The 11,763-nt window shown below is 42.0% G+C and overlaps 1 protein-coding gene across 1 annotated transcript; it reads left to right on the top strand.

Annotated features, from left to right (window-relative positions):
• The first annotated feature begins 3,492 nt into the window (after window positions 1–3,492).
• LOC138982115 (zinc metalloproteinase nas-14-like) lies at window positions 3,493–9,818 on the top strand. Its single transcript, XM_070355342.1, has 5 exons — window positions 3,493–3,562; window positions 4,559–4,906; window positions 5,321–5,476; window positions 7,604–7,720; window positions 9,375–9,818. The coding sequence occupies exons 2-5, from the start codon at window positions 4,615–4,617 to the stop codon at window positions 9,506–9,508; spliced, it is 699 nt and encodes a 232-aa protein (XP_070211443.1). The 5' UTR covers window positions 3,493–3,562; window positions 4,559–4,614; the 3' UTR covers window positions 9,509–9,818.
• The last annotated feature ends 1,945 nt before the right edge of the window (window positions 9,819–11,763 follow it).

Here is an 11,763-nt window from a genome sequence, read left to right as displayed (position 1 = left end):
GTGTATCAACTTTTGAACGAACTGCGCCCAGTAGTTTCCCAGCAATAAGCTGTTAAGTGGAGAAAGACACACACACACACAATTAAAGTCTGCTGAGCCCAAGTACTAGCGTACTCGGGGATAAAACTGTTTTTATACGTGAAGGCAACGTATCTCATAATTATTACTTTAAAATATAAATATGAACCATTCAAAAAAAAGTACGAGACCTCCCCTCACAGCATTTTCCTATATCCTGGCGCATAAACCACATTTTTTAGTTGTGTGGTTGCTTGACTAAAATTAAATAAATTGGGTGACCCGTTCCAACGGCTCTGCGATATCACAGCAAACCATGAAGCACGCAAGGACGACCCAAGTTAAATTTAGAAATGTCATCTCGACCAAAATTCTCCCAAGAAGCAAGTACCTTGCGCGAGGAAGCGTATGTTTAAAAAGACAGAACATTCAGCATAACAGTAACCTTTTCCCAGGAACAGATCAAGTCTGCTAGATAACCCAATGCACACGTGTATCATGTGTGTGTGGTGGGGGGGGGGTTGTTTAGTTTGGTTAGTAAAACTGCCTAGCAAGAATGTTTTGTTTCATAAAGACTTTGTAAGCGACCCTAAAGTAACTAGGTTTGGGTACACACATAAAGGCATGCGCGTACGCACGCACACACGCACACCCACAAACACACACACACACAGACAGACAGACACACACACACACACACACACACACACATACACACACACACACACACACACACACACACATACACACGCACACAAACACACTCGCACACACATGGCGTCGCCCATTTACACAGACAGACAGACAGACAAGCAGACAGACATACAAACACACACACATATACACACATACACATATTCGCACACGCACACGACAGTCAGAAACACAACGACGCCCACTTACACACTAACACACACCCTTATAAGCGGGGGTGAAAGCGTGGTGGCCAGTGACCCAGGACGAACACAAGCCAACGCTCGAAGTTCGATTGCCCTACTGTTCTTTTCTGTTTCCTTAACAAAGAAACAAAAATCATTGACTTTACATGCTGGTTAACACTCGGTATGATCTGGGTCAGTGGAACATAACCCTCCACGTGCAGCACACAGCGACACCCATACAATGACAGCAGCAGTTTCAACACTGGGTATTGTTGCAGACTTTAGCGCGCTGTCCACGATTTTTTTAAGCACGAAATGCATGATGTTCGAAAGGAGTTTTGCCCTACTTTGATACGTGACGTGGTATCTAACGAGCAGTTTTTACAACATTCCTCTGCGTGACTTATCTCGATAGGGATAGGTGAGGTCGGGGTACGTGACGCATTATCTAAACCTCCCTAATAATCGTTCAAATCACACGTGTGTATATCATGTAAATGAGGTCATGTCAAGCAAGTCTGGCAGGGACTTGTTTTTCCACTGCTTATGATGCCAAAGTCACCGAGACAAACGTCATTATAGAAACAAAATGCGCTCGCTAATTACCCTCGATGAATTTTTAGAACTAACACGTCACGCCACACTTTCAGAGTGACGTTTCTTTACTTTGATGTAATAGATTGCAGAGTGACGTTTCATTACTTTGATGTAATAGATTGCACCGTCGCGATATAACCTTGAACAGTTGAAAACGACGTTAAACACCAAATAAAGAAAGAAAGAATAGATTGCACGAGGCTGCAGCAAACTGTTAGCTTTCTTAAAGCAAAACAAGAAATTCCTCCGAGGTAGGAAAAACACCCCCGTTGGTCAAAGGGAAATAACCATTCTCACTGCCACCAACTGAGAAGGCTATTTCCCTTTGACCATTAATATGTGCCTCTATAAGTCCTTGTAGAATCTTAATCCACCAATAACTCCCTAACCGTGTGTTTGACTGGTCCCAATTTTTGTAAGGACCGTCTCAGGAATGTATAAAACCTGTTCACCAAGTTTGGTGACGATCGGTCCGTTCATTCTTGAGATCTATATGCGAACACAAACACACACCCAAACAAACAAACAAACACATCGAGCGAATCCTATACACACCCCTATACCGGAGGTGTAATAATGGAGGTTGAAAAAAACTAAATCACAAGCGTTCGCACTAAGCGTGCGTGTAAGGTTACACGTACACTTTTCTCTCAGTTTACTGTGTTCACCTATACGTTCCGAAAAGCTAATTTACACAACGCCTCTGACCTCGGACGCTTGTTTGTGCTGACTAAATGTCAGGAAAAAAACTATAGAAAGCCGTTAGTGTCTAATTGTCATGCATCTTTTGGCTCTCAACAGCAATACAATTATGCCCTCCAGAAAAAAAAAGTTACTTCACAGTCACAGATGGTTTTTCTTGTTGTTAAATTTGTATCCACTTATCATAAAACAAAGACAATCAACTAATACCTTGTTTATTGTGCCTTTAAGGCGTGTAAGATTCAGAATGATTAGTAATTATGCGTTGATATGGAAGACGTTAGGACAAGGTAGGTGTCAACATCAAAAGTCAGAAAACTGTAACCGTGCTTTCTTCTCCATTTTCAGTCTCTGAAATTCATAACACAAAGAAAGACTCACACAAGAACACACAGTGTGTCATCTGTAACAATGCATGGAAATCAAAGTAACGAAGCGAAGTGAGAAAACGTTTACTTAAACACCCGAACACACACAGTGACACACACACTCACACACACACACACACACACACACACACACACACACACACACACACACACACACACACACACACACACACACACACACACACTGACACACACACAAATAAACAAACAAACACACACACAATCCAATCATACAATCCATCTCTCACTAGACTTATACTGATTATCTGTTCCGAGTAACAAATCAACTCCGCTTCAATGTATCTTCAGATCATCCGAGCTTCCCTACACTTCGTGATCATCTCATACGAGTGATAAATCACACGAGGTGGCTAAGATATAAATGTCGTAACATGTACGGCGACCATTGTTGACTGAGAAAAGCATGTGCGGTGCCCAATTTCTTTCAACATCTATTCATAAGACAAGTCTTTTTGCTAAATATGAACATTACAACTGATAAAGAACCACCGCGATACAATACGAGTACAATACCACAAAGACAGTTTACGACGAAGGGTGTTGTGTGTTCGTACAATAATCCTCATCGTTGCATATACCCCATTCTGAGCAATACGAAATCAACTGCATCCTTAGTGCGGGTGGATAGTGTGTGTGTGTGTGTGGGGGGTATGTTTGGGGGGATTGTGCGTGTGTGTGTGTGTGTGTTTGTGTGTATGTGCGTGCGTGCGTGCGCGCGTATGTGTGTGTTTGTGTCTGTGTGTCTGAGCGTACGTACGTGCGTGCGTTAGTGCGCGCGTTCGAGCGTGCTTGTCCGACTTTCATTTGTTGCATTTGTCACCCTGTCCTCAATTAATCCCTTTTCCCAATGTGTATTGACTCACCCTACCTTCCCACACGACCGCCGTACGTTTTACCGCGTAAAAAGCGAACGTTTTACTCGTGGCCTCAGGAACTGTACGGAGGGGTCATCAAGTAAGAACAACCTTTTCATTGCATCTCTCGTTTCTTCTTTTTTCCCTCACTTTTTCTTTATTTTTTTTATTTTTTTCCAAAGCTGGTATATTCTTTAAGCAACAAGCACGTTCCATTTGTTTAGAAAAATCAAAGAAATTGTACATTATCAAAGAGTTTCGCCTTTCTTTGTCGTGATATCAATACGAAAACTGTTGCTGCGATATCTGTTTACGGTTTCACCTCAAACCGGCTGTGACAGGTTTTATGTTCGAGAACGAGTAAATCATATTTCCTTGGTGTTAATCTGACGATAATGGCTGCTCGGTTATAGTTTTCCCAAAAGGATCCACCTCTTTTACAGCCTCATTCGATCTCTAAAGTAAAGTTCAACTACATGATCCCTGTTTCACATAGGAGGCAGGCTACGACTCAAAAGAGGCACGAACACAACGCTTGATATAAGGTCAAACAGATTCAAGAAATGGGTTTATTGACGTGAGTATTCGACAACAGGAAGGTGTTCTTTGGCTTGTTTCTTCAGGTAATTCATGAAAGGATTTAAGATATTGCTTCTTCTTTTTATTTTGCTTCTTTTATCTCTTTCTTTTTGTCTTATACTTTGTTTAATTATTTCTGACTTTCTGTTGTTGATTTTCCTGTACAATTTTGGTGTTTTTCTCCTTTCTTTTAAATTTACGTTGCGTCTTTTTCGGCTGTTGACTATCTCAGGTCATATATATCAATTAAATGACTTCCATAGTGTTGTTGTTGTTGTTGTTGTTGTTGTTGTTGTTGTTGTTGTTGTTGTTGTTGTTCTTCTTCTTCTTCTTCTTCTTCTTCTTCTTCTTCTTCTTCTTCTTCTTCTTCTTCTTCTTGCTTTGCTTTGTTCTTTTGTTTCTCTAAGAATGATCTTTGCATATCTTCGTCTATTCTTATCTCTTAACAATCACCAAATCTAAATCCACACTTGAAATACGCAAGCCAATCACTCAGAACACACTTCTACCGTTTCAGGCGTACCTTCCGTTTCCTCCACAACACCAAACAGCGACACCAGAGCACGCGTCTTCATGATGAAATCACTCTTCGCGTTAGCAGTGCTGGTTTTCATGCCGATGACGACACACCACACAGTAGGAGTCTCGGCTTTAGAAGATCCCCCAGAGGGTGGTTGTCGTGGTCCCGGTGGTAAGGTGATTGAGGGCATGGTGCCCGGAGGTCGGTGGATGTCTTCCGATGGCTGCACGATGTGTAGATGCGGGCCAGACGGGCACGCCACCTGTATTTCTGGTAGCTGCCCGATGCCCGAGTGTGCCGATATGGTGACCACGACTGGTGTGTGTTGTCCCACTTGCCCAAACGGTAAGCACTGTGTGATTCCGTTCAAATTGATGATTAATGATTTTGGTCATTAAAGAAACTTAACTTATTATTACAATTATAATGTTAGTAATTGATACAAAAATGATTTCATCGTATTATTTATCATTTCCTAAATACAACAAAGACATAGATAAATATGTTATGTTTGGATTAAAAACAGCCTCAGAAAGATAACAAGATTTGTTTTTAAAGCGCGCGTTCCTGTCAATCGTTAGCGCTACAGTACTGGGCTTTATACTGGCTTGTCACTTCAAACGATCAGCGGGATCGGCAAAGCTATTGTTTTGGTGAAAAAACGCAGTGCGTTCAGTTCATTCTGTGAATTCTACAGATTGACTAAATGTATTAATTTCGCTTTATGCGATTTATTATACTCGAGTTATTTCCCGTCAGGACTGACATGCCGGACTCCAGAAGGCGCCATAATAAAGGAAGGCGAACACTTGGTTGAGGACGACCACAACTGTACCTGTTCAGCAGGTGTTTCCAAATACAACATGCGCAGCTATGGTCCTGGACCTTCCGCTACTTGTATCCCTCTGCCACCTGGTACGTGTGTGTTGTGATGGGGGGGGGGGGGGGGGGGGTGGTGGTTGTGTGTGTGTGTGTGTGTGTGTGCGTTGAGGGGGTGTGGAGAGGGGTTAGTGTGTAAGAGTCTGTTTATGTATATGCTCGTGTGTGTTTGTATGTATGTGTGTGTGTGTGAGTATGTGTGTTTGTGTGTGTGTGTGTGTGTGTGTGTGTATGTGTGTGTGTTTGTGTGTGTGTGTGTGTGTGTGTGTGTGTGTGTGTGTGTGTGTGTATGCATGTGTGTGTGTTTGTGTGTGTGTGTGTGTGTGTGCGTGTGTGTGTGTGTGGGCGTGTTCATCTATACAAATGAGGAAAAAATCTGTACACACTTGGTAACAAATGGAGAATTTGAAAAAAATGGGGATGCCAAAAAATTCCCCATTTTTTTCAACTATATTTCCTGAAAGTACATGCCTCAATTTGACGGAAAGAATGTCATAACAATGTTCAAAATGACATTCTTTCCGTCCTCTATAGGCGACGAAATAGGTCAAATTTTGTGCCTTTTTTAGTGTAAAATTCGTCGATGCCGGAGCGAGTACTGCACTCAGTGCCGTTGTAGTGCAAGTGCACTAATAATAATAATAATAATAATAAATAACTTTTCTATAGCGCGAGTCCCATCAATTGGCTCCAGGCGCTTTACAAATTCATTATAGAATAAACTAGCACAAATCAACAAGCATACAAAGCATACATTTAACTGAGACATAACACCAAGAACCCAAGCACTAAGCAAAACTTAGCGTACAATGTTAAAAGTACACACACACACACACACACACACACACACACACACACACACACACACACACACACACACACACACGCACGCACGCGCACACACAAAGATACCATTGACAAAGAGACCATAAAGCACATGCAGGGTAGAGAGTTCCAAAACAGAATAGGGTTGTGGAGAGTCTACTCAGGCTAAGCAAAGGCTTTACGAAACAGGTATGTTTTGAGTTGTGTTTTGAAGGAGGAACGCACTATCCGTTGTGTGAATGTGTGTATTAGCAAGTCCTCATTTGTGACCTTATACACGTATGTGTGTGTGTGTGTGTGTGTGGTCGCGTGCGTGTGTGCGTGCGTGCATGCGTGTCTGAGAGAGAGGGAAAGATAACTTATTACTCACACAAACAAAATCAGTGCAATGTTAAGCATTGGTATATGACAATGTATCGATTATACATTGGATTTCCCTGTTTTGAACCATGTGACGTCAAAAACTAATATTTAAGCGGCTAGCCGACACTATAAAAGAGTGCGTGTTGTGTGCGTTCAATCGTAAACAAATAAAAGATATGCTTATTGACGGGCGCAGTGGCGTGGTGGTAAGACGTGATCGGCCTCCTATCGTGAGTTCGAATCCCGGTCGCTGCCGCCTGGTGGGTTAAGAGTGGAGATTTGTCCGATCTCCCAGGTCAACTTATGTGGAGACCTGCTAGTGACTTAACCCCCTTCGTGTGTACACGCAAGCACAAGACCAAGTGCGCACGGAAAAGATCCTGTCATCCATGTCAGAGTTCGGTGGGTTATAGAAACACGAAAATACCCAGCATTTCTCCCCCGAAATCGGCGTATGCTGCCTGAATGGCACAAACGCTCAGCAATGTAATTTCTCTTTTAGAGATTAATAAAGTTATTGTATTGTATTGTATTGTACACACTAATATTGTATTGGTAAAAACGGTCATACAGGTAAAATTCCACTCGTGCTAAAAACATGAGTGAACGTGGGAGTCTATAAGCTCATGAACGAAGAAGAAGAAGAAGAAGAAGAAGAAGAAGAAGAAGAAGAAGAAGAAGAAGAAGAAGAAGAAGAAGAAGAAGAAGAAGGTATTCTTATTAAAAAATAATCAATACATTTATGTTATTTGTATTTTTGACCTAAAATATGACATTTTACACAGATCAAGACAGTCACTGTTCATTCTCGACCGCTGATGCGGTCTCGAAGAAACACTGACGGTCTCGATCTGTGTAAAATGTCATAGTTGGGTCAAAAATACAAATAACGTATACGAAACCTGTTTTCTTTCTTCTTTTTCTCTTCTATATATTTTTTGCTCTATCTATTTTGTTTGTTTGTGATCTCTGCAGATGAGTGTGACGATTCAGACAGCAATTGTCGTTACTGGGCTTCCACTGGACAATGTGGTGAAAACCCTGGTTTTATGCTGCCAAATTGTCGTAAAAGCTGCGCCGTTTGTGAAAGTGGTAAACATTTAAACTACATAATTACATCAACATTTTGTGAACATACATTTTTTTTTGATTTTGAAAATGCGTTAAACCTTTGGGTTTTATGGTAATAATGTTTTTCTAATAAATATCATAATTATATAACGGTGTCTGGGTGGCCGAGTGGTAACGCACTTGCGCTCGGAAGCGAGAGGTTGCGAGTTCGACCCTGGGTCAGGGCGTTAGCAATTTTCTCCCCCCTTTCCTAACCTAGGTGGTGGGTTCAAGTGCTAGTCTTTCGGATGAGACGAAAAACCGAGGTCCCTTCGTGTACACTACATTGGGGTGTGCACGTTAAAGATCCCACGATTGACAAAAGGGTCTTTCCTGGCAAAATTGTATAGGCATAGATAAAAATGTCCACCAAAATACCCGTGTGACTTGGAATAATAGGCCGTGAAAAGTAGGATATGCGCCGAAATGGCTGCGATCTGCTGGCCGATGTGAATGCGTGATGTATTGTGTAAAATAAATTCCATCTCACACGGCATAAATAAATCCCTGCGCCTTGAATATGTGCGCGATATAAATTGCATACAAAAAATAAAAAAAATAAAAAATCCCTGCACTTAGAACTGTACCCACGGAATACGCGCGATATAAGCCTCATATTGATTGATTGAGTGTCTGCTTTATTCTATTCATTTCAACACATTTGCTATTGTACTTGTTTTTTTAGAAAGTAACTGATGTTGATCTGTAGCTCATAAAAGAAAATTGTTTCAGGTACGACACACATTACCCCTATGGTCGCAATAGTTCGTTATGAGCAGTTTTGTTATTAAACAATTGTTTGATCTGCCATTACACTGTTCAGTCTGTGATGTGCTGTATTTAACACAAAGGTCATGCAGGTATTTGATGTCATCTATTCAAGAATTGTATTTCTTCCTATTCGTGTGACCGGCACGATTGGCCTAGTGGTAAGGCGTCCGCCCCGTGATCGGGAGGTCGTGGGTTCGAACCCCGGCCGGGTCATACCTAAGACTTTAAAATTGGCAATCTAGTAGCTGCTCCGCCTGGCGTCTGGCATTATGGGGTTAGTGCTAGGACTGGTTCGTCCGGTGTCAGAATAATGTGACTGGGTGAGACTGTGCTGCGACTTCTGTCTTGTGTGTGGCGCACGTTAAATGTCAAAGCAGCACCGCCCTGATATGGCCCTTCGTGGTCGGCTGGGCGTTAAGCAAACAAACAAAACAAAATTGCGTATGGTGGTCCGTCCTCATACCTGTCAGCCCATGTGTCCGACTGTCTGTTTTTCTCTGTTTTGAATTGTTGTTGTACTTCTTTGTATTTCAGTATAACCGTATGGTTGTCCGTCCAACCTCCTGTCAGGCTGTAGGTCCATCTGTCCGATTTTCTTTGTTTTGAATTGCTGTTGTACTTTGTATTTCAGTATAACCGTATGGTTGTCCGTCCAACCTCATGTCAGGCTGTAGGTCTATCTGTCCGATTTTCTTTGTTTTGAATTGCTGTTGTTCTTTGTTGTTTTGGTTCTCTTGTTTAAATACTTAATTTTTTAAGTTTTGTTCGCTGCGTATCTTTCATATTTCATTTGCTTTTTGGGTGTTTGTAGAATTTGTGCTTTGCGTGTCTGTTATATGTCTTTCGCTTTTTCTTGTGTTTGAAGAATGCGAGGACTCAAATGATTACTGCGAGTCTTGGGCAGCGGACGGATACTGTGACCTCAATCCTGTGTGGATGCTCGATAATTGCGCCAAGAGCTGTAACGCCTGCTCTCCGAGAATTGGTGAAACTGCATGAAGTCTCGGCTGACAGATTCACTGAATGTGTAATATCGCTTCACGCGACATGTTTATCTGTAATTCTTGTATTATCCAATTCATTATCATTTTGCCATCTACCAAATCCAGATTGTCGTCATTTTCGTGGAATTTTGCAAAAAAGCATTTGGTATTTTGTTTCTTATTTTTCAGATTGACTTCAGTAGTCTTTCGCTCGTGAAATAAAACAAGTAAAAAATGGTTTGCTGTACATTCTCTAAAGTAAATCGCAAAATCGATCATTAAGGGATATAATAAACATGAACCAGTAAAGTTGCTTCGCAATCGGTCACATTAGTATGTGTGTGTGTATTTTTGCGTGAGTGTGCGTGCGTGAGTGTGTGTCTGTGTCTGTGATGTGTGTGCCTGCGTGATTGGGTGCATGCGTGATTGGGTGCGTGCGTGATTGGGTGCGTGTGTGTGTGTGTGTGTGCGTGCGTGTGCGTGTGTGTGCGTGTGCGTGCGTGGGTATACGTGCGTGCGTATGCCTGCATCCATGCGTGGCTGCGTGCGTATGCATGTGATTGTATGTGTGTTAGAATTACATATACACCTAGAAATGAACAATGACAACGGAATCGTTGCGACCCCTTCCTGCGTCATACTTGAATTCGCCAGGTGGGGATCACTTACGCTTTGCACCAAATAACCTTTGTTCTGGTTGGTCAATGTTAAATGTACATAGTTATGATTATCTTCACATTGCCTTATATTGAATGGATAAAAGAACGCTGAACACAAAGGAAGTACATTCACGATGAATTATTTCAATGCAAGTGGTTTACGTCTTTTCCTTTTTTGTTTGTTCATTATTACCATGTTGCCTGTGGTTGGTTGGTTTACAATGATTGGTTCGTGTGTTTTGTGTGTGTAGGTTAATCTCCACCAGCCCTTACTTAGATAATGAGAGAGAGAAAGAAAGAGAGAAGAGGGGGGGGGGGCTTTCTGTGCACTAGGATCAGTAACTCATCTAATAACACAACCATAATCCACCAAACTAAGCCGCAGTAAATTCCATTATGAACAGCTTAAAGGGAAACAAGTGACCAAAAACAGTATGACTATCAAGTAACAAAGACAAAGTTTGGTTTCGGACTCGTATTTATTTAATCTCTCCAAGCACTGTCTTTGTTCTCGTTTACGTCCTAAAAAAATGTCGCCCCTCAGAGCATCAGTCCCTCTCCGCACCAAACTCTATGGGAGCAGACAAGACCTGGAAGCCACGACGTCATTCGTCTCGCAGACTAAACTGATGGTGTGACGGCGAACGCAAGAAGAAGAAGAAGAAGAAGCGGTGAATCTTGCACGCATTTGCTAGATTACAGATTTCAGTACCTATCAATATGCAAGAGTTAATAATGCTAGCGTTATGGGTGATTTGCCAGCTCTGAGCATAAATAAGTCGATGACCAGAATCAAGACTCACGAGCTTGCGTAAAGAAACGGTGTCCCCATTAGAATGTATTATTCAATTAGTTAGCATAGTAACGAAGCATTTGTTCATCATCGCAGGTGTTTCAAAAACACAGCGAACGATCCTTGCACTTCTTACGGTTAAAATTCGCCCAAACACTTTTCCTAAAACACTTCTTCACGACTGTGTTAAAACTCAACAGAACGTAAACCAGACGGGTGCAGTAGCCTATTGGATAAGACATAGGTCTCCTTATCGGAAGGTCGTGAGTTCAAATCCAGGCCGCTGCCGCCTGGTGGGTTAACCCCCTTCGTGTGTACAAGCACGCACAAGACCAAGTGCGCACGGAAAAGATCATGTAATCCATGTCAGAGTTCGGTGGGTTGTACAAACACAAAAATACCCAGCATGCTTCCCCCGGAATCGGCGTATTGCTGCCTGAATGGCGGGGTAAAAAAGGTCATACTGTAAAAATCCATTCGTGCAAAAAACATGAGTGAACGTGGGAGTTTCAGCCCATGAACAAAGAAGAAGAAGAAGAAGTAAACCATACCAAGGAAGTTTCACCGCGTTGATGATTTTTTTTTCGTATGAGGTTTTGTGCAATTATTTATCCATGTTGCCACCTGATCACAGTGAAAAGCTGTGACTGCTACACTTGGGTCGGGTTTTTTACACAGTTATAATTCGATTCTGTGACGTGCAAGCATTCACAAGGTAAACGAAGCTGTTGTCAGAAGATAATTACAGTTTGCAGGCGCCAAAATCGATAACTGAACTGGGTAAATACTCAGGGCGACCGCCGACTGAGGACACTTTCT

Source organism: Littorina saxatilis, linkage group LG12 (genome assembly GCF_037325665.1).
Source record: "Littorina saxatilis isolate snail1 linkage group LG12, US_GU_Lsax_2.0, whole genome shotgun sequence".
NCBI classification, from domain to species: domain Eukaryota; kingdom Metazoa; phylum Mollusca; class Gastropoda; order Littorinimorpha; family Littorinidae; genus Littorina; species Littorina saxatilis.
The sequence above is the reverse complement of the archived record's forward strand: the minus strand, read 5'-3'. Positions and strand labels throughout refer to the sequence as shown.